General features: G+C 30.5%; 6 protein-coding genes across 7 annotated transcripts in view; 3 read left to right on the forward strand and 3 right to left on the reverse strand.

Moving 5' to 3' along the window:
- LOC103579549 (cadherin-99C) overlaps positions 1-96 on the reverse strand; it is a 100,414-nt gene extending 100,318 nt beyond the window's left edge. Inside the window, exon 1 of the mRNA XM_053739632.1 lies at positions 1-96. The gene's annotated coding sequence lies outside the window, so the exon portion shown is untranslated.
- Positions 97-322: 226 nt separating this feature from the next.
- LOC103579463 (50S ribosomal protein L1) lies at positions 323-3,556 on the reverse strand. The gene is made up of 8 exons (XM_008560862.1): positions 3,467-3,556; positions 3,014-3,203; positions 2,208-2,409; positions 1,959-2,138; positions 1,369-1,483; positions 1,172-1,290; positions 992-1,089; positions 323-511 (listed from the first exon to the last, which is right to left on the reverse strand). The coding sequence occupies exons 1-8, from the start codon at positions 3,516-3,518 to the stop codon at positions 382-384; spliced, it is 1,086 nt and encodes a 361-aa protein (XP_008559084.1). The 5' UTR covers positions 3,519-3,556; the 3' UTR covers positions 323-381.
- Positions 3,557-4,756: 1,200 nt separating this feature from the next.
- Positions 4,757-9,932, forward strand: LOC103579462 (vacuolar protein sorting-associated protein 26B-like). 2 transcript variants are annotated; one of them, XM_008560861.3, is made up of 7 exons: positions 4,761-4,860; positions 4,971-5,651; positions 5,733-5,876; positions 5,953-6,347; positions 6,858-6,964; positions 7,177-7,388; positions 8,549-9,932. In XM_008560861.3, the coding sequence occupies exons 2-7, from the start codon at positions 5,649-5,651 to the stop codon at positions 8,837-8,839; spliced, it is 1,152 nt and encodes a 383-aa protein (XP_008559083.1). In that variant the 5' UTR covers positions 4,761-4,860; positions 4,971-5,648; the 3' UTR covers positions 8,840-9,932. The 2 variants fall into 2 exon arrangements, with proteins under 2 accessions (XP_008559082.1, XP_008559083.1); XM_008560860.3 differs by having other exon boundaries at positions 4,757-5,651.
- A 1,223-nt stretch (positions 9,933-11,155) lies between these two features.
- Positions 11,156-13,634, forward strand: LOC103579461 (general transcription factor IIF subunit 1). The gene is made up of 5 exons (XM_008560857.3): positions 11,156-11,354; positions 11,441-11,487; positions 11,585-12,291; positions 12,352-12,952; positions 13,311-13,634. Exons 1-5 carry the CDS (start codon positions 11,325-11,327, stop codon positions 13,519-13,521), a joined length of 1,596 nt encoding a protein of 531 aa, XP_008559079.1. The 5' UTR covers positions 11,156-11,324; the 3' UTR covers positions 13,522-13,634.
- A 162-nt stretch (positions 13,635-13,796) lies between these two features.
- Positions 13,797-18,940, forward strand: LOC103579460 (alpha-aminoadipic semialdehyde synthase, mitochondrial). Its single transcript, XM_008560856.1, has 5 exons — positions 13,797-14,045; positions 14,142-14,850; positions 15,955-16,978; positions 17,042-17,555; positions 18,329-18,940. The coding sequence occupies exons 1-5, from the start codon at positions 13,977-13,979 to the stop codon at positions 18,824-18,826; spliced, it is 2,814 nt and encodes a 937-aa protein (XP_008559078.1). The 5' UTR covers positions 13,797-13,976; the 3' UTR covers positions 18,827-18,940.
- A 380-nt stretch (positions 18,941-19,320) lies between these two features.
- Positions 19,321-21,307, reverse strand: LOC103579459 (transcription initiation factor TFIID subunit 8). The gene is made up of 4 exons (XM_008560855.1): positions 21,108-21,307; positions 20,708-20,994; positions 20,481-20,631; positions 19,321-19,669 (listed from the first exon to the last, which is right to left on the reverse strand). The coding sequence occupies exons 1-4, from the start codon at positions 21,235-21,237 to the stop codon at positions 19,383-19,385; spliced, it is 855 nt and encodes a 284-aa protein (XP_008559077.1). The 5' UTR covers positions 21,238-21,307; the 3' UTR covers positions 19,321-19,382.
- Positions 21,308-21,830: the final 523 nt, after the last annotated feature.

Below are 21,830 nucleotides of genomic sequence, written 5' to 3' on the forward strand. Positions count from 1 at the left end.
CTCTAAACCATTCTCCATTCTCTACTCCATTCTCCTTCACGTTCTTCGGTCTTCAGTTAACTCAATTTCTGTTCGGTTCTGTCCTATTTCTTTCTTTCTCTTCTCGAGCACCAGCTATTTGTATCCCTTTTTACGCACCTCCGCTACGCTCACTCGCTCACGACCTGTTCGACCGACAATATTAACATTTAAAAGGACAAACATCGACAGGTACTCTCTTCCGTAGGAGTTAGAGTTAGAGCGATTATATTTTTATTAAATGATAATTAGGAAAGTAATGATATGGGAAATCTTACGGCATATTCGGGTGAAGATAAATGAAATTGTTTAAACAATATTTTATATTTATTGTACAGCTAAAAAATTAATTAATCGAGACGATTAAACGGTGTTAGAAATAACTTGGTCGTCTTCGTCGTCGGACAGCTCGTCAGTTGGCTCTACGTCCTGGAGATAGTGTTCGAAGTTTATTTTAAACGATTCTGTTGTCGGTGGGGATCTTAATGATGTTCTAAAAAATATTTAATTGTACAAATAAATAATTATTGTTAACTGATAATTGCCTTATTCATTTAGCGGACCGTTAGCTTCGCTAAGTGTTTTTTTTTATAGAGTAAATATTTTTAATGTATCATTAATAACTGCGGTACTTTTTTTGCGATACTTGTAAATTAATTAAGATTGTAATTTTTTTTTTTTTTTAATTAAAAAAATGATAGACTCAGTAAATGTGAGGCAAAATAGGCCTTTTTAAAAAAAAAAATTTTAATTTAATTATTTTTACTTTTTATAACAAAAATTGTAATTAAAATAATGAAGTAAAAATTTTTATGAATGATTTTTAATTTTTTAAAATCAATTTTGGGTGGCCCATAATGCCCCTGTATAGTTTAAAAAAAATATGGGCATATTTTGTTTCTTGAAATTTAAATTTATAAAGATCTCGATTTAATGATCCGAAGATCGGTAAGTTTATTAAATAAATTATTACCTAAAAATAAAAGGACCCTGACGATTCGGTCTCACAGACTCGACATCTTTGATCAAAGTTATGAAATTTTCCTCCAGCTGTTTGTTGTCCATACTTAGCTGCAATTTAAATTATATTTTATTTGAACATAAAATAAATACTGAAACTTTAAGTTAAAAAAAAAAAAAAAACAATACATACAAGTCCAATTGGTGTAGTGACAGTACCGTACTGAGTTTGTCGCTCATAAGGTTTTGCAACATATTTGATACCATGAAGAATTTTCTTTATCATGAGGGATAAGTCCAGTCCCAAAGTACCTTTGAAATATTAATCGAGCACTTAAATCAAATAAAAAATTTGAAAACTGATGAAAAAAAAAAATTTAATAAATTTACCAGTACGAGGATTAGGAAATTTTCTTTTCATCAAACCTCTGATGACTGTTAAATCAACCATTATTTCTGGATGTGCTACTGCAGCATGAAAATCATTTATTGAAATATCACCAGTCTAAAGTAATTAATTAAATAAATAATTATTATAAATATGAAAATATAATCTATATAATTAAGGACTTCAGACAACGCCCCTCACTCTTTAAAAGTATTCAATAACTGCATTATAAATTTAATTATTCAATTAAAATAAAAAGAAAGCATTAAGTAAAAAAAAGAAAACACAGTTGCAATTTCATCGAGGTATAGATTTTAAAAAAAATTACTTAGAGTTTGTTATCAATTAGGAGTTAAACGAAAATTTTTGAATAAATTTTAGCCTACAAAATTTGAAAATTTGAATTATAAAATGACATAGATTTTAATGAAATTTATTTTTCAAATTACGCACAACTTCTAATTGATATCTTTGATTTTTTTTTGAATTAATTCATAAAATTTAAATGCAGTGATTACAATTGAGTCATTGAATATTTTTAAAAAATGAGGGCCACTGTCTGAGAACGCTTATAATTAAGAATACAATTAACCTGAATTTGTGTAATGATTTCTTTGCCACCAACAATTTCAGCTCCAGCTTTTTTAGCCACTTGCTGAAGTTCTGCTGTCTTGGCAAAAGCAATCACACGTCTTTTTTCTCCATGATCAAAAATATGAGGCATATGAACATTTCTTGAAAACTTTTCTACCAATTTGGTGGGTCTTTCAGTCTAAAAGTTAAAATTATCCACTCACATAAAAAAATGACTATTATCACATAAAATATTTTGTTATATTACCTGCATGTTAATTTCAATAAACGCGTTTACAAATGCATTGGGATCGTCATAGCGTTCTGGCTGATGAGTATCACGATGACACTCTATAGCTTCATTGAAAGAATAAACTTTCCTTCTGAAAAGTCTTTCAATCCATACATCATCTACTGCTTCTTTTTTTTTCGTGTCATCATCAAACAAAACATTGAATGGTATCACTTCCCTGCAATTATTCATTTATTTAACAAGTTCTATCAGCGATTACCGGCTAAAATTTTATTCTTATGATACCAGCATTGAAGTTTAAAATTTCAGTATCTCTACAGTAGTCGATACAATTTAATTCCAGTCCAATGCCTCAAATGAATATTATCAAATGTGTAAATTTTGAATACCTTCAGTCAGCGGATAGAAAAATTTATGTTTCGTCCCTAAGGAATAAAAAAATCATGTTTCTGCTCCTGACTGAAGACTTCCAGAATTTAAACTCTGATACGTCATTTTATCTATAGTAATTTTAGACCATTAATTTCATTTACGTAAATGACAGTTCTGTGATTAAGTTTTTCAAAAATTAGTTTGAATAATAAATAGTATTTATAGTTTCTGCTTAATTATAAATTGCAAATGACAATTTACGCTTACGCTAATAGTTGGTCTTAAATTAACTCGTGTAATGAAACTTTAAGTTCCAATGCAGAGAATCATGAAAAACTAGGGTGTAACTTGAAATGAAAGACGTTTTCAGACTGTGGGTGATGTCAGTCAATACCCTGGTATGAAATCATTGTTTCAACCCTTGTCACACAATATACTATTGTACTTACTCTTTTTTTACTCGCAAATGAAAAGGAACAAATGGGACTTTAACAACTTCTTTCTTAACTTTTTTTTTTCTTGCACGTTCCCTTGTACCTTTACGAGCTGCATAGTGTCTTACTTGTGTCAACGGACACAAATTATAATAACTATATATTATTTTAGGCTGTAAAACAGCAGCAAGTGTCATCAGTCTTCCTGTTGGCAAAAAAAAATTTTAATTATTGTAAAAAAATATGCACTGAAAATATTTAAAAATAAATTTCCGAGCAAGTGAACTCCGGATTTCGAGGTTACGATTTTTAGTTTATAATTATTGTGTGTAATTATTATTATTATGTGGAACTTAATATTTATTTTAAAAAAATAAATATATCATTTTATATTGATCAGTATTTACTTAATGACACGTTTAATTGTCAAAATAAAAGTAATTTTGAAAATAATAAATAATTTAATACCTCCGGCACTTGCCGCCATTTTGAATTTGTGAGAGCGCAGTTTAAATTTCATATAAATCTCAATGAATGTAAATAATTATGTGATGCTGTCTAATGACATAAAAATTAATTAATCATACTAATTAATTTATTAAATAATTATAAATATTAGTAACTTAAATATAAATTTAAAAATAAATGGCGCGAAAATTATTTTTAAAATTCTAAATCAAAGTTAATTATTTTTTAAAATTAATACTGATAATTATCATCACAACCCCAAGTAATTACAAATGTTTATTTTTTAATTACAAAATTAAATAATTTTTTAACTTGATCATTACAAATTTAAATTTCCACAAATTATCAAAGTGCTCGTGAGATGTCATTCTATCAATAATCTCATTGCTCATCAACACATGGGTACCATCCCTGCAACTTAAAAACTTTTTATTGCGTATGTGTAGAAAACATGAAAATTGAAAGGATTTCTACTGCAAATTCTGCATTTATTCCCGCCATTATTTTAAATTTATCACTTCATGATATTTTACATCTTCAATATAAATCTTACGATTCATTTTAAAAATTTTCATCTTATTTACCATCTAATAATTTTTGGATTCTTTTCAAAATGATAAATTATAAAAAAATAATTATTTTTAAAAAATGCACTTATAGTTTTTAAAATTTTTTACATGTGCATATTTTTATTTCCTTTTTTTTTTCAATTGATTTATTGAAAAAAGAATTCAAAAATTTGAGTGTAAATGTAGGTGACAATTGTCAATTTTAAAAATTTAAAAATAAGTGAATTAAATGTCATTCATATAAAATTTCAAAACTGGACATTTATAGAATTTGAAACTCAATGAGTGCATTATTAAAATTTTATATTTTTAATTTTTTAATCCGTTTGTATGTAATTTAAAAATTGTTTCATATCCGCTACAAGCACACTCATGCAGATATGAGGCAATTTATAAATTTTAAATAAATTAATTAAAATAAAGAAATTAAAAAAAATGCGCGTTCTAATAACTCTTTTTTCAATTATTAAAATACGCATATTTTTATTTTTATTCATTTGTTTGAAAATTTTTTAAATTTCAAATTGTCTACTAACTTCAGGATAATTTTAAATCACGTTTCCAAATCATATTTAAATATTTCGTGTACTTGTATATCAAACCCTTTTCAGGACGTAGACATCGCACCCATAAACGCGCCGTATACATACACAATAATTACAAGTATCCACACATACATTTTTACATACATATATATAATATAACGGGCGTTGAAAAAGCAGACTGGTGACGAGTAACGACAAGTGGACACCGCTTCGTAAATTTGCGGGCACGGGATTGACGGCAATAATCGGAATCAGAGTTTGAGTACAGGACAATATCAATGTAACAGCAATAGTGTACACTCACACATATTTATCTATATATTTGTATATATATATATATATATATATATACAAATATAAACATATATACATATTTATTATTCTCAACAGTGATTACCGATTACTGATTACACTCCAGCGTAATCACAACTCGAATACAAATAAAATAAAATTTACCAACTCCGTAATAAATTTTATTTAAAAAGAAAAAAAAAAGAAAAGAAAACAGTAACAATAATAACAGTAACAATTAATCGCAATAATGCTCAATAAATAAGACAACAATCTCCAGCGGATTGCATCTTTATTGCATATGTACATACATTTAAATATATGTAATTTGACAGTGAGTTAGATGAAAAGTGGTATCAAGGGGGGATAGATTGTTCCGCCATATTTAGCAACTTGTGACTTACACATTACATATAAATATATATACACATATATATATGAGGAAAATATAATAGTGTGCATTACAGTGGATTAACCCTGACTCTTCTCTCGGTATCGTGCAATAACCAAATTTATTTGTAACTCTTTATTAACCTCATCAGATCAATCATAAATTTATATATATAAATATATATATAGATATACGCATGTACATTTAATTACCAAGTGAACGCGATGATTACCATGCCTTGGTTTACATCACATACAAATTAGTGTACACAAGAAGAGGATAAAATTTTTTTTATAACCAGTCTGTCATCTAACTCGTTCTCTACCTCTACCTCCAACTTGTCCTCAGCAAATTGCATCACAGTCGTGATTTAACGATTATTAAAAATGGTAGGAATTAATATATTTATGTAATTATTTATTGCTTGTTAATTAATTAATTATTTACTGTTAATTTAATTTATGAATCAGAGTTTCTTTGGATTCGGTCAATCTGCTGGATTGGAGATAATTTTAAATGGAGCAGATACGCGGAAAACAGCTGAAATAAAATCAGAGGACGGTAAAAAAGAACGACATTTTCTTTATTATGACGGCGAAACTGTCTCTGGAAAAGTATAATTCATAATTATTTTATTTTTGGTTTATTAAACGTGAGTGGTTACTTATTAATTTATTTGGTGATGTCTAGGTTATTGTCAGTTTGAGAAAAGCTGGAAAACTGGAGCATCAAGGAGTTAAAGTTGAATTTATTGGTCAGATAGAATTGTACTATGACAGGGGAAACCACCATGAGTTCACGAGTCTGGTTAAGGAACTTGCGAGACCTGGTGAACTTACACACAACACCGAGTATACTTTTGAGTTCGCTAATGTTGAGAAACCGTTTGAGAGCTACACCGGCTCTAATGTACGCCTTCGGTATTTTTTACGGGTTACTATTGTCAGGAGATTAAGTGACTTGGTGAAGGAATTGGAATTAGTTGTCCATACACTGAGTTCTTATCCTGATATGAACAATCCCATTAAAATGGAAGTCGGTATCGAGGATTGTTTGCATATTGAATTTGAATATAATAAGAGCAAGTGAGTAATTTTATTATTTTTATGAGTGATTCTAAACTTTTTACCTCGAAGTTGCATAGAAATTTTTGAAAATATATGTAGGATATGAGATTGATGAAAATAAATTTTTTTATTTATTAAATCTTACAGTAAAAAATGTTGTGTTAAAATCAATATAATCTGTGTTAAAAACGATCCACACATTTGTGTTATTTTTTAACACAGACTATTTGGGGAGAAGTTGTTTAAAGTGTTAAATAGTAGATCGATTTAAAATTTTAAAGTAACATAGTTAAATGTCTTGATTTCACACTAAATAATTCCCATAAAAAATTTAACACCGACCATTTTTAATACAGATAAATTTTAATTTAATTGAAAATTTAATGTGGATTTTTGATAGTCACTTTCAGTAAATTTTTGTTTATTTATTAGAAAAAATTATATTGGAGCCTGGGATATGTAAAAAAATTTTTATGTTCTGGGGGTAAAAATAATTATAACTAATAAATTATTTAATTTATATTTCAGATATCATTTAAAAGATGTTATTGTTGGAAAAATATACTTTTTACTAGTCAGAATAAAAATAAAACATATGGAGATAGCAATTATTAAAAGAGAAACTACTGGTTCTGGTAAGCCCTTACATTCAATTTCAATATATTTATGGATTTACTTTAAAAAATATAATTTAGTGACAATAGAGCACTAAAAGATTCGCGTTAGAGATGTGCAATAGTTTAAATTATCTAATTGATGACAATTTTCACTTTTACTTGTAAATTTCTTTTACTATAGTTAATTTTCCAGAATATAAAGCAGACTTTCATAGACTATTTATTTTCAGGACCTCATACATTCACGGAAAATGAGACAATAGCTAAGTACGAAATAATGGACGGTGCACCTGTTAGAGGTGAATCAATACCTATAAGAGTATTTCTAGCTGGTTATGATCTAACACCAACGATGCGTGATATCAATAAAAAATTTAGTGTTAGATATTATTTAAATCTCGTACTAATGGATGAGGAAGACCGTCGTTATTTTAAACAGCAGGTAATTAATATAAAACGTTGGGAAATCCAAAAGTGCACAACTCGCTCATTCAAAAAGTGATCAATAGATTCCGCTTTTCCTTACAAGAAAATTTGTTTTTTATTGAAATAGAAAAACATAGCAGCTAAATTTTTATATGAGTTGCCAGGTTTAAGTTTCTTATATTAATCATAATTAAATCAATAAAATTTTAATGGTAATTTTCGAAAAAGTTTTTCTATTTCAGAATTCTAATAAAATATCTCAGAGGTATAATAAAAAATAAAATAGATCAATCGATTGTGTATTTTTTAAGTTACTGTATTAATTTACATTTAAATTCTGACGGACATCACAGATTGTTTCATTTCAATCATTATTTTTAAAAAAAAGCGACTTAGAATTTTGATCATTTTTTTTGTGATTTTTTTTTTCAGAGTAACTTTTTTTATTAAAATTTTTGAAATTTGTGACATTATTAAGTATCATTTCAAGAATGTTCTGCTAAATTTTCATTAAAAAATATTGAAAAATAAGCGAGTGGCAGCGGGGAGAGACAAGTCACCTGAAAAAAGTTTCTATGCCGTAGGCAGGATAACTTATGACTGCTTCATCTGAAATCAAAAAACCAAAAAGATTTCTTTAGTACATAAGTTTATCTTGGATTTGAACAAAGGAATAAAGAAAATATTCATTTTTGAATTTTTTGTAAGGATACAATCAAAAAACTGATCTTTTCCAAAAATTCATCCTTTTGTTTAATTAAAAAATAAGTAGATATTGAAAAAAAAATCATTCGTTCAAATCTAAGATAAACTTACATACCAAAGAAATTTTTTTGGTTTTTTGATTTCAGGTAAGGCAGTCATGAGTTATCTTGCCTACGGCAAGAAGACTTTTTTGAGGTGACTCGTCTCTCCCCACCACCACTGGCTTATTTTTCAATATTTTTTTATGAAAATTTACCAGAATATTGTTGGAATGATGCTTAATAATGTCACAAATTTTAAGAATTTTAATAACTAAGGTACTCTGAAAAAAAATCACAAAAATATGCTTTTTTTTTGTATCTCAGACCCCTTTCCGTCCTCAATAAACTTCGCGATTAAGTAGTGGAATAAATACTAAATACTTCTCTATCTTTCTCTACATTATTATGTTTATTTTATTATTTATCACAGGAAATAACATTATGGAGAAAAGGTGACAAGAGTAGAAAATCTCAAACAGCATCCCCCCACTTGCCGTCACATCTCGTGTCAGCAGAAACCGGATTTCCTCAAGGCGCCGCAATAAATGGACCCGCTCTATCATCGCCGCCGTCAAACTCTGACGACATGCAAGATAATCAAGACGACGACGACGACGAAGATGATTCAACCTACGACCCACCAGCAGCACCAATCGAAGGGATGACTCGCGAAGAAGGTGACGGCGAAGGTGAAAAAGAAATAAATCCCGAGAGTCAATGAGCGCCGATCAATTATTTATAAATTTTATAATTTTTTTCAAGAAAAAAAAACAAAACAAAATGATTTTTTATTAAAAATTCATCGACATCATTGAGGTTCAGGTGATTAATAGAGTAGCTAACGGACGGATTTATTGATATGAAACAATTAATATTATTATTATTATAATAAATTTATATATATGTATAACTTGCTCGGTCTATGGATTTATCAGCAAATATTAATTATCAATAACAGCTGGTATCCACATGAATATATATATATATATATATATATATATATATATATATATATATATATGGTTAAATAAGTCTAATTAAGCAGACTCTTATATACTTATAATGTACATATGTGTATATATACTGAAATTACCCGGATTCCAAGTGTCCTTGGTAATTAACGTGTCTTATATTGCTCTGAGAATAAAAGATATAAGAAATAAAAAAATAAAAGTAATAAGATGATTTAATAAAAACAAGTATTGTCGAGGAGTCTCTTTGTAATTCGGATAAATACACGGTGTACACGGTGTCTGTATTTTCTACCATCAGTCCATCAGTTATAAATAATAATTAATAATAATCGTGCCCAGCATCATCTCACAAGGCTGAAATGAATCCCCATAATTATTACAGCAACAATAACTCGTCATACATTTATGTGTTTAAATGTATGATGACGTCCGCAAGTAATATTAACTAATTATGATACCTTTGATAAAGTTAATATGTGATGAGACTGCGAGATAAAATTTAAAAGATATTGATATAAATATAAATATTATAAATTTATATCTGAATGCTTTGGATATTCCTCTGTAGTGGACCAAAAATTTATTTTATTATTATTATTATTTATTAGTTTATTAGTCAAATTCCAATTATTCGAGATACTGACAATTAAAATTTTTTTTGAATCTTATTTAGGCATGAGAGTAAAAAAGATCGATAGTTTTTTTTAATAATTATGAAAAATTAATTGATAGATTTTAATTATTTTTATTGATAAATTTTTAATGCAATAGTTTGTAAGCAATTTTTTAGTAAAATAATTTTAAATTATTTCACGTAAAAATTTAAGTTAAATTTTCAAATTTTTCCCGCGAGAAAATTTATTAGAAAAAAAAAAAATTAATATAAAAGTCAAAATACTTTAAGAATTTTTTTTTTACACAAATTTTTGAAATTTAAAAATGAAATTTAAAATTTACAGCAAAAATTTATAATTAAAAAAAAAATGAAATTGCTTTTAATATTTTAATAAATTTTCTGAACTCTAGAAATAATTCAAGTAAAAAAAAAAATTTTTTATGATCAATAAGCACGTAAATTTATCATTAACAATAAATATGAACAAATACATACAGGGGTAATATTAAATAATTAGCATTCAGTAATAAATAATGTATTAATAATAATAATAATAATTAGATATTTTTAATTACATTAAATAATTTTATTATTCATTTTTATTCTTATAAAAAATTTCAATCACAATGCAAATGAAGTGAAAAAAAATATAAAAAAAAAATAAGTAGTGTATGATACTCGATTTTTTTTCTCTCTAATATATTTTTATTTTATTATTATAATTATACTTATAATTTTTTTGTTTATAATCTAGTACGTAATCAGTAGAAAATTTATCATAAATTTATTGATTTTTTTTAGCACCGGCGAATTTAATTGAACAAAAGTAATATGAAGAAATGCGTCATCATGGGGTGAAATCCTAATTAATTAATTTTATTAATTAATTAATTATAAAATATATATATACATATATCTATATATATATCTTATACATGTCAAATATTGTATATATGCAATTTGTTGTATATTATAGTGTCTTAAAAATTGAATTACAAAAAAAATATAAAAATTTATCACTTGTTTCATTACTTATTTTTTTTTAATTATTAATTAAAGTTTTTATTTTACAGAATCCAATCCTTTGTTTTAATTGGCAGTAATTACAGTTTATAAATTTTTTCACACACATTTAAAGTAATAAAAGTGATAGAAAATTAATAATTTTTATAAAATAAAAATGAAAAAATCCATGTTTAAAAAATTCAAAAATCAGTATATGAATTTTTTTAAATTTTATAAATTTAATTATTTAATTTTTTTTATATGTAATTGAAAAATTATCATATGTCTGTTACATTTACACTCATATTAATTTTTCCAAGACATTTTTATTTTTAAAATTTAAATTTCCCGCCGAGCGAGTTCGCGTTAATTTTAAATTCAAATCGAACTCAGCCATTGATTACAGTTTTACAATTTCTAACCTACAAAACATATAAATTGTCTCAGTTTGTCATCAAGGTCAGCAGCTTGTTTATGACAGTGAATAAAATGTTGACAATATATTAATTAGTAATTAATAAAAGTAATAATTGTAATAAATTATTTATAGCTAGTGCAAATAAAAATAATAATTAAATATTATAATTTTGCTAAAGAAAAATCTATTCATCATGAGTACTCCAGCAGCATCAGGATCTAGGGTTAGTTATTTATTTTTTACATTATTAATTAATAATTACACTATTGTCTGATAGTAATTAATGTTAATTAAATTTTTTTTCTCCAGCCTGCACCAGTACCGACAGTTCAGGAATTTAGTATTCGGGTTCCTAAGTAAGTTTACATATTTATTTATTTATTTACTGATAAATCAATTAAAAAAAAAAAATTCCAGATGTAATTAATGATAATTAATATTTTAAATAAATAGAAACAGTAGAAAAAGACACAACGTCATGCGTTTCAATGCAACTTTAAATGTCGACATATCAAAATGGACACAAGTTAAAATGGAACGTGAAAATAACGCCCGTGAGTATAAAGGTTACGATGAAGACATGCCAAAATTTGGAGCTGGGTCTGAATTTGGTCGCGACGCACGTGAAGAAGCGCGACGTAAAAAATTTGGAATGATCTCGCGAAAATATAAACCAGAAGATCAACCCTGGGTACTGAAAACCGGCGGTAAGACGGGAAAAAAATTCAAAGGAATACGTGAAGGAGGTATCAGCGAAAATGCTGCTTACTATGTATTTACCCATGCACCTGACGGTGCTATCGAAGCATTTCCGCTCCACGAATGGTATAATTTTCAGCCAATTCAGCGCTACACGACATTGAGTGCCGAAGAAGCGGAACTGGAGTTTTGTAGGCGAGTTAAAACAATAAATTATTGGTCGCTGATGGCAAGGAAACGTTTTAAGAAAGACGAGGAAGCTAACGATGAAGAACCGGAAGCTAATGACACTGGTAAAGGTAAAAAAACTGCTAAGAAGGAAAAAGAATTGAAGATTTCGGAAATGGATGAGTGGATGTCTAGTGATGATGACGATGACGATGAGTCTGGTAGTGATAAAGACAAGAAGAAGAAGAAAGATTCGGATGATGAAGATGATAAGAAGAAAAAGAAAAAGAAACGTAAGTTTTTATTATCTATTTATTTTAGAATAATTAATTAATTATTTTAAATTATTTTAGCGACAAAGAAAAAGAAAAAAGTTGATTCCGATGATGAGGCATTTGAAGAAAGCGATGACGGCGATGAAGAAGGTAGAGAATGCGAATATATATCAGATTCAACAGATTCCGAGGATGAAAAAGATCAGACCAAAGAAATAAAATCCGTTGCTGAAGAAGACGCGTTGCGTAAATTGTTGGTGTCTGATGAAGACGACGATGAAGAGAACAATGAAGATAAAAAAGATGATGATGAGTTCGATGACGAAGAAGGCAAAGATGATAAGGACAAAGCCAAGGAAGGGGACAAGAAAAAGGACAAAGACAAGAAGAAGAAGAAGAAACTTAAAAAGAAGGACCCGAAGAAAAATAGTAAAGATTCATCAGCTAGCGACGCGTCAAGTGATTCAGGTTCTGACTCAGATGCTCCCAAAGAAGTCAATGGTAAAAAATCAGCCAGTGCTCACAACTCAAGGTCACCTACTCCTACCGCCGCTCCAAGTGGCTCCGATACTCTGAAACGTAAACTCACTTCCTCGCCTGATTTGTCTCAAGCTAAAAAAATAAAATCTGAGACTCCTGTTTCTAATTATGTTCCCGCTACACCTTTGCCAGGATCAAGGTAATTATATTTTATTATACCAGCATCGAAACTCAAAGTTTCAGTGGCTCTACAATCAGTCGAGAAAAGCGAATTTCAGTCCAATCCCGGAAATAGTATTTAGTTTCTGCTTAATTATAAATTGCAAATTACAATTTACGTTTACACTAGTAGTTGGTCTTAAATTAATTTGTCTCTGACTGGCTGCTGATGAAACTTTAAGCTCTAATGCAGATAATCATGAAAGAATAGTGTGTAACTCAGAAAAAAAACGATTTCAGACTGCGGGTGATGTCAGCCAACACCCTGGTCTGAAATCGTTTTGTTTCATCCCTGTCACACAATATCTTATTAATTATATACTTAATAAACTTTACAGTGAAGGAATTACTGAAGATGCAGTACGTCGTTACTTGATGCGCAAGCCAATGACGACAACAGAATTGCTGCAGAAATTCAAATCAAAAAAGACTGGACTAACTTCTGATCAACTAGTCAATGTGATGACCCAAATATTGAAGAAAATAAATCCCACTAAACAAACTATTAAAAGTAAAATGTATTTATCCATAAAGGCCCAGCCTCATTGATAACGACGATAACACAACAGTTATTTAATCAGTTTGTTTAGATAAATTTATCACCAATCAATTAATCAATCGATATGTTACTGTATTAATAAAATAATCTATATATTTAAATTAAACTTTAATTTTTTAAATTCTCTACAATCTCTAATCTTATTTACTATTTTATTAGCGATAAGCGATGACACGAAAATTCTCAAGATAAATAAACAAAAAAAAAACAATTTCTGGCCCCCGTTAATTGTTACCGGTAGTTAAATTTTTACAAAGATAACGATGTAATAATTTTTAGCACAAAACTAATAAGAGCTCTTACAATAATACGATAATCAAGAGGTCAACACTGCGTAGATAGATTTTGTGGTGGAATTGTTTTATCCATACGTTATTTTATCTCTCATATGTTAAGACATACATTTAAACTACGGAATTATTTTATATAATTATTAGTTGTTATTATGTTCCGGCGGATTAATTATCGTCAACGACGGCATAGATTTACTAATTTATCTGTCCGTTATAATAGTGTAAGTTATTCATTTTTTTTAAATTTTATTTTCTACAGAATTAAAAATAAATATTTACTGTTTTTATTCGACAATTTTTTTTTTAATTTTCTGTAGAATTTAAAAGGTAAAATTGTCGCTATAAGACGCGAAGATCAGTCAGTATGGGAAAGACGGGCACCATTGGCACCATCGAACGTCAGACGATTAATAAGATCCGGGGTAAAAGTTATTGTGCAGCCGAGCAACCGTCGAGCTTATCCGGCCCAGTCTTACTTGGCAGCTGGAGCACATCTCCAAGAAGACATAAGTGAAGCTTCGGTGATCTTTGGAGTGAAGCAAGTTCCTGTTGACCACCTGATACCCAACAAAACTTACTGCTTCTTCTCTCATACGATAAAAGCTCAGGAGAGCAACATGCCGCTGCTGGACGCGATTCTAGAGAAGAATATCCGGCTGCTGGACTACGAAAAGCTGACAGACCAAAACGGCCAGAGACTTGTCGCCTTTGGAAAGTACGCGGGAGTTGCGGGGATGATAAATATTCTCCATGGATTGGGACTGAGGCTGCTGGCTTTGGGCCATCACACCCCGTTTATGCACATCGGGCCCGCGCACAATTACCGCGACTCCGCGGTTGCTCGCCAAGCGATTCGTGATGTCGGATATGAAATAGCACTTGGCGCGATGCCCAAGTCCATCGGCCCGCTCACTTTTGTCTTTACAGGCAGCGGTAATGTTAGCCAAGGAGGTCAAGAAGTTTTTCAAGAACTTCCTCATGAGTATGTCGATCCTCAGAGCCTGAGAAAAGTCGCTGAGCACGGAGGTAATTATTTTTTATTTTTAAATTTAAATACTTGAGGCCAACACGATGACTGATTTTTAAAATTTATTTGAATTAAAAAAAATTAATAGACTCCAATTTCTATTCGGGTTCAAGTCGCGCGAAATTTAAAATTATTTTTGTTAACGAGTCAAAGTTTAAATCGTATATTGCACCTACTTGGCATTAAAAACTCAAACGGATACAGAGACTGGAATGATCATTAAAATTAATATTTATTTTATCCGACGTATTGAAAACGTAAATAAGCTTGCGTAAATCTAAAGCGTTGATAAAAGTTTATCATTAAAATAAAATAATAAAATTATTTAAAAATTGTCTTTTGGATTTTATTTAAATCTGCATTCATTTTAATTCGAAGTTTTAATATTAAAATAAACTCCTCTTCGCTCTGCATTTACCCGGAATTAATCCGCGTTCATTTCCCAAATTTTTTACAGTAAAGAAATTTTGTAAACTCATTGAAAATTCAAACTTTTAATATAAAGCCGCTTCGGCTAATTTTATAAAAATTATATTTTGGTCTCTAAATTTTAATATTTATTTTTAAAGCTGATAATTTTTAACCCAAAACATGTAATTTTAACGATAAATTAATTTTGAGCAGATAAAAATAAAATATGAACTCTGTACGATAAAAAAAAATTTATCTTCAAAATTGTTTCCGATACAAATCTGATTATTACGCAAATCCCCATCATTAAGTAAATTAAAAAAACCCATTTAACAAAAATGATATTTTGTCCCTTCAATTTTCCCTCCAAAATCTGAACCGATTTAAATCACAGCAACACCCACACTTACTCTATTCAATTTAATTCTTGATAAAATTTTTCTAAACTAGAGAATTTTAATTTTCAAATCATAAACTAATAAATTTTTTAGAAATTTTAATTACAAACCCGTGATCAATTACTCCCGCTAGTTTTATCCTTCTGACGGTAGCGTATATATTTATATTTCCTTAAATATATTTATATTAATATCACTATTACATCACAGCTTATTATCTAAAAGTATAAATACCCGATAGCTTGATGCATTGACCTCTTATTCTTAATTTACAATAAAAAAAACCAACTCTAGATACAAATAAAATATACGGCTGCGAGATACGCCGCCGGCACCACTTAGAGCGGAAAGAAGACGGCGGATACGACGCAGAGGAGTACGATAAGCACCCAGAGCTCTATATCTCAACATTCAGTAAAAAAATCGCACCGTACGCATCAGTAATAATAAATGGAATCTACTGGGCAGTCGATTCACCAAAACTGCTGACGATTCCTGACGCTAAGAATCTTCTGAGACCGGCTTACACACCCTGGTTACCAATAAGTGTCGGTGCGCCTCCGTTGCCTCACCGCATGCTGGCGATTTGCGACATATCTGCAGACCCTGGAGGCAGCATCGAATTTATGAACGAGTGTACGACTATCGACACCCCATTTTGCCTCTACTGCGCCGACAGAAACAAAGACACCAAATCCTTCAAAGGTCCTGGTGTTTTGGTCTGTTCTATTGACAACATGCCAACGCAGCTGCCTAGAGAATCAACAGATTTTTTTGGCGATCTGCTGTTCCCTTTTGCCTGCGAGATCATCGAGAAGTCCGAAGCCAAGAAGCCCCTGGATGAGCACAACTTCAGTCCTGCTGTTCACGGCGCGATCATTGCGTCCAACGGTCAATTGACGCCTAACTTCGAGTACATAAAAGAACTGAGGATGCTGAATCAAAAGAGTAAACACAAGGCATCTAGTGACAACGGCGAAGCTCAGACTAAAACTGTCGTGGTACTGGGAGCTGGTTACGTGTCTGCTCCATTGGTTGAATATTTGCACCGTGATGGCAACATGAGAATTGTCGTCTGCTCGCATTTGAAAGAAGAGTCCGATACTCTGGCTAATAAATATCCTGGAGTCGAGTCTATTTTTCTTAATGTCATCGACCGCCCGGATACTTTGAAGGAGATAATCAGCTCTGCTAATGCTGCTGTTTCGTTGCTGCCTTACGGACTCCATCATGTGATCGCTAAAACTTGCATTGAGACCAAGACCCATTTGGTAACCGCTAGTTATTTGAATGATAACATAAAAAGTCTTCATGAAGAGTAAGTGAATTTTTATTTCATTTTCTACCCAACGTACAATTAATAATAATTTTTTTATTCTAGAGCAGAAAATGCGGGAGTGACGATTTTGAATGAAGTGGGTCTAGATCCTGGTATTGATCATCTGCTGGCACTTGAATGTTTCGATGACATAAAGCAGGCAGGAGGTAAAATTGATTCGTTTGTTTCATGGTGCGGAGGTCTACCAGCCCCGGAGTGTTCATCGAATCCGCTGAGGTACAAATTCAGCTGGTCACCACGTGGTGCTCTGATAAATACGCTCTCGCCGGCAAAGTATTACCACAATGGACAAGTTGTTGAAATCGCTGGAGGTGGCGATCTTATGTCAGCAGTCCAGAGTCTTGACTTCTTACCAGGGTTCGCTTTGGAAGGTTTTCCTAACCGCGACAGCACGGTATACCGCGAATTGTATGGCATCCATAATGCCAACACTATTCTACGCGGGACATTAAGATTCCGTGGTTTTACGGACACTGTGCAGTCGTTACAATTTTTGGGTCTTATTGATCCTAATCCTCACCCCATTTTACATCCTAATGGACCAGACATTACCTGGGTACTCATATTATTTTATTTAAGGGAAAGGGTTTAAGATACGAAAAAAAGAGGATATTTTTGTGATTTTTTTTTCAGAGTAACTTTTTTTATTAAAATTCTTAAAATTTGTGACATTATTAAGTATCATTTCAAGAATGTTCTGCTAAATTTTCATTAAAAAATATTGAAAAATAAGCCAGTGGCAGTGGGGAGAGACGAGTCACCTCAAAAAAGTCTCCATGCCGTAGGCAGGATAACTCATGCCTCATTTGAAATAAAAAAACTAAAAAGATTTATTTGGTATATAAGTTTGATGGATTTGAACGAAGAAATAAACAAAATATTCATTTTTGAATTTTTGGTAAAGGTGCAATCAAAAAACTCTGATTTTTACCAAAAATTGATCCTTTTGTTTAATTAAAAAATAAGTAGTTATTGAAAAAAATCCTTCGTTCAAATCTAAGATAAACTTGTGTACTAAAGAAATTTTTTTGGTTTTTTGATTTCAGGTAAGGCAGTCATGAGTTATCCTGCCTACGGCAAGAAGACTTTTTTGAGGTGACTCGTCTCTCCCCACCACCACTGGCTTATTTTTCAATATTTTTTTATGAAAATTTAGCAGAATATTCTTGGAATGTTGCTTAATAATGTCGTAAATTTTAAGAATTTCATAGAGAAAGTACTCTAAAAAAAAATTACAAAAATATCCTCTTTTTTTTGTATCTCAGACTCCTTTCCCCCTTAAATTATAAAATTTATTGTTATTAAAAATAATCAAATTTTTTTTTACAGCGCACACTTATTTGTAATTTATTAGGACTGATGAATGACGATATATTTTACGAAAACCTCAAACGCAAGCTCATAGAACGCGTTAATTCAGAGGAACGTGTCCAGGCAATTGAAGATCTGGGTCTGCTTGCTGAAGACTCGGTACTGAAACTGAACACTCCCTTGGACACGCTGTCGCACTACTTGTCAAAAAAGTTGTGCTTCGAGGAATCAGAGCGGGATTTAGTGATCCTGAGACACGACATCGGGGTCGTATGGCCGGGAAACAGGATCGAGAACAAGGGAATAAATTTAGTCATATATGGAGACGCTAATAGTCATTCGGCGATGTCGCGCACCGTAGGCTACCCCGCAGCCATCGCTACTAAGATGATCCTCGACGGAGAAATTCAACAGCGCGGTGTCATTCTGCCCTTTACGCCAGACATTTATCGCCCGATCCTCAGCAGACTGAGGGCCGAAGGCATTGAGTCTTTCGAAACATCGACATGGCGCTAAAGTTAATACTTCATTATTATGTACATATTTAAATGATCTTCGATCTCGATGTATCTTATATATAAGTTTATATATATAACAATAATTTTTAAGAATACAGGTGATGTTATATAATTATTGGGTCATATTTTATTTACTCAAGTACTAGCAGATTTTTTTTAATTATTTACAAAAAAGTTTTCCTTGAATTTTTCGTTAAATAAAATTTTAATTTTATTTACTTCGCTTTTAAAAAAATTTGAACTCAGCTAAAAGGTAATAAATGCAAAACAAAATATTTTATATTAAACTATTAAAATTAAATTTTGAATATTAATTATTTAAAGTAAAAATAGATTTTGATTTTAAAACTTGATTATAATTTACAACTTATAATTAATTACAGTCGACTACCCGTCTAAGAAAAATTTACCCTACGTCCCGTAGATCAGACTTATGACAGAAAGTCAACTGTACATAAAATTTTATATGTTAATTAATAATTAATCTATCAATTAAATATAAATAATAAATTTATTACACTTCATTAAAAAAATTATAAATAAAAAAAAAAGTATCACGAACTCTGTACACTACTGGACCCAATCACTTTATTATTAGGGACTTTACCAGGTCTCAGGTAAGGATTATCAATAATGTCCTGTTGCGTCGACACTTCTTCACTAGGTTCCGGTGACTCGGTTTTTATAGCTCCTTCTTCTATGACGTCATCATTATTTTTAATGCCTTTTCGCTTTTTTACAGGAGTACTTTCAAAGTCGAATTCTATTTCCGGCTCAAATACTTGATCCTGCGGCATCAGCGCAGAGAGATACGGAGGAAATTGTGGCTTGCATGCTATTACTGAAACAAGAAATTTATTATCAATTAATATATCACTTTATAAGTGATAATTATATATATGAATAATGAGTAAGTAGCGACAGTTTAAAGCCCAGTGATCGCTGAAATTTCAAATTTCATGTCACTGTTCTAGGTCAGCCACCATTGGTTGAGGCACAAGATATGATGCAGTGCTGGGTGGCGGCAAAAAAATGATTTCAAAATTCCCTGATATTTCTCAATTAAAAATTAAAAATTTTTTTAATACTCTTTAATTTTTATACTAGAGTATCATTGAAAAGTTTTAAATTTTGAACAGTCGCAATTAAATTCCCGGATACTTTTCGAAACCCTGACATTTTCATACTTCCCAGTTGCATTAAATTCCCTGATAATTTCCTGCATTTCCAATTTGTGACCACCCTGATTAAGCATAAATCGGTCTACAGCCACACGATAAACAATGTAGGTAAACAAATAAAAAAAGAAAATGCTTATTTGCTTCTAGGCCACGAGGCCGAAGCAAAGAATATCCTAAAAAAAATAAACAAGTCCCTGATAGCGACACTTTGTACTTGCAAGTTGTAAATCTGCGGCCGTAAACTGAATGTATTTTTACAGGAAAACTTGCCGTCAATTTGAAGTGAAACTTTCAATCAAAACGTCATCTGAGTAACATTTTAAGTAAAATTGAATCGAAGTTACAGACAATCTGTCAACTTAATCGTAACTTTTTGCTGTTGACTTCAGATTCCGGCCGTAGCTTGAAGTTAACTTACGGTTATGGTGGCTATCAGGAATAATATTAAATGATGAATAATATATATCTTACATAGAAAAGCGCTGTTGTCATCAGATAAAAATAAACTATGAGTTTCGCTGGTTTTAGCAACGAATCTAGTCAACGCGCGCTCAGTATCTCTTTTTTGCGTGGCTGCTTTTTCCCTGATGGCTTCATACTCCGTGACAGGTTGTTTATGAGTCTAGATGATAATTAATTACAATTACAGTTAAAATAACATATTGATGATAATTATTTTCACAAGCGCTATTACTTACAGGTGTCCTTATGTAGGCATGAGGATCAGGAAAAGCCGGAAGATAATTTGGAATGTGTGGCGGATGCGGATGTTTATCACCAGCTTGAAGAATATTAACTTGTTTTGACTGTGTCTGCTGTTGCAACGATGGCAGTGTCGTTCTGTTATGCCTCAGTGCGTATTTATCAAGACCATCTAATTTAAATCCCATGTTTATCAGGGACAAAATGACATCTGCTATGAGTGGTTCTGTTCTGCCAGCTAATTCACAGTAATTTTTAGTTGATTCGCCAACTTGGACTAAAACTGAAATTTAAATTTGAAATTTTAACTATGAATAATCCAAATTTATTGATTGCAAAAATTTAATCAAGAGGAAAACTAAAAATTTAACCTAAAAATTTAATATAAATATTTACATGATTGCAGCATTTCTGTAAGTGTTTCAAATGCTTGTTTTTCACAGTTCACAAACTCATATTCTGTTAATAATCCACAAACAACATGATTTAAAATTTTTCTACGTGAATTCACTGGAAGAGTTTCCATTTTTAAATTTATTATTTACAAATTCTTTTAAAATTTACAATTGTCTGTTTCGGTTTCATACCAATTTACTAATGATTGTTTTTTTTGGTTTATGATTTTGTAGGCTGGCCTCGTAAGTTATTTCCGTTGGCCATCTATGGTTCAGGTTTGCAAGTTCTTTCTTGTAGGATGGTGATGTAGTTTTATCCCTGCTAACCATTTCAGCTTAAAATTGTCAGTAATTTGACAATTTAAATTACTGAAATTTGCTGTTTAAATTTGCTGACAATTTGACAGCAAAAGTTAGAAAGAAAAAAGTTACTTAAAAATTGAGGAAAAATTAAAGGCAAAATTTTCTTAATAACTTTTGCTGTCAAATTGTCAGCAAATTTCGGTAATTTAAAATTCGCGGTTAATTTTTCCTCAATTTAGAAGTAACTTTTCTACTAGAAAAAAATCCTAATAAAAGTTTTCTTTAATTTTTCGTCAACTTAGGGCTTTTTTCGTTTTTGATGACAATTTGCACACAACTTTTAAAATTAACTTGCATTCTCCTTAATAGCCAATTTAGTGATGTCAATTCTTACCATTTTAAAAGGTAAACAAATTTATGC

The sequence above is a fragment of the Microplitis demolitor genome, chromosome 5, assembly GCF_026212275.2.
Source record: "Microplitis demolitor isolate Queensland-Clemson2020A chromosome 5, iyMicDemo2.1a, whole genome shotgun sequence".
NCBI lineage: Eukaryota > Metazoa > Arthropoda > Insecta > Hymenoptera > Braconidae > Microplitis > Microplitis demolitor.

What these genes read in the sequence shown, in the direction of transcription:
- LOC103579459 (XM_008560855.1), bottom strand. Translation starts at nt 21,237, where the DNA reads ATGGAAACTCTTCCAGTGAATTCACGTAGAAAAATTTTAAATCATGTT. An exon ending in TACAGAAATGCTGCAATCAT is followed by an intron (nt 20,995 to 21,107) that starts GTAAATATTTAT and finishes TTTAAATTTCAG; the next exon opens with TTTTAGTCCAAGTTGGCGAA. An exon ending in ATGCCTACATAAGGACACCT is followed by an intron (nt 20,632 to 20,707) that starts GTAAGTAATAGC and finishes ATTATCATCTAG; the next exon opens with ACTCATAAACAACCTGTCAC.
- LOC103579462 (XM_008560860.3), top strand. An exon ending in GCGAAACTGTCTCTGGAAAA is followed by an intron (nt 5,877 to 5,952) that starts GTATAATTCATA and finishes GGTGATGTCTAG; the next exon opens with GTTATTGTCAGTTTGAGAAA. An exon ending in TTTGAATATAATAAGAGCAA is followed by an intron (nt 6,348 to 6,857) that starts GTGAGTAATTTT and finishes TTTATATTTCAG; the next exon opens with ATATCATTTAAAAGATGTTA.
- LOC103579460 (XM_008560856.1), top strand. Translation starts at nt 13,977, where the DNA reads ATGTTCCGGCGGATTAATTATCGTCAACGACGGCATAGATTTACTAAT. An exon ending in ATAAAAAGTCTTCATGAAGA is followed by an intron (nt 16,979 to 17,041) that starts GTAAGTGAATTT and finishes TTTTTATTCTAG; the next exon opens with AGCAGAAAATGCGGGAGTGA. An exon ending in ATGGACCAGACATTACCTGG is followed by an intron (nt 17,556 to 18,328) that starts GTACTCATATTA and finishes TTTTTTTTACAG; the next exon opens with CGCACACTTATTTGTAATTT.
- LOC103579461 (XM_008560857.3), top strand. Translation starts at nt 11,325, where the DNA reads ATGAGTACTCCAGCAGCATCAGGATCTAGG. An exon ending in TTTAGTATTCGGGTTCCTAA is followed by an intron (nt 11,488 to 11,584) that starts GTAAGTTTACAT and finishes TTAAATAAATAG; the next exon opens with AAACAGTAGAAAAAGACACA. An exon ending in GAAGAAAAAGAAAAAGAAAC is followed by an intron (nt 12,292 to 12,351) that starts GTAAGTTTTTAT and finishes AAATTATTTTAG; the next exon opens with CGACAAAGAAAAAGAAAAAA.
- LOC103579463 (XM_008560862.1), bottom strand. Translation starts at nt 3,518, where the DNA reads ATGAAATTTAAACTGCGCTCTCACAAATTCAAAATGGCGGCAAGTGCC. An exon ending in AAATCATTACACAAATTCAG is followed by an intron (nt 1,484 to 1,958) that starts GTTAATTGTATT and finishes TAATTACTTTAG; the next exon opens with ACTGGTGATATTTCAATAAA. An exon ending in TCACTACACCAATTGGACTT is followed by an intron (nt 1,090 to 1,171) that starts GTATGTATTGTT and finishes TTTAAATTGCAG; the next exon opens with CTAAGTATGGACAACAAACA.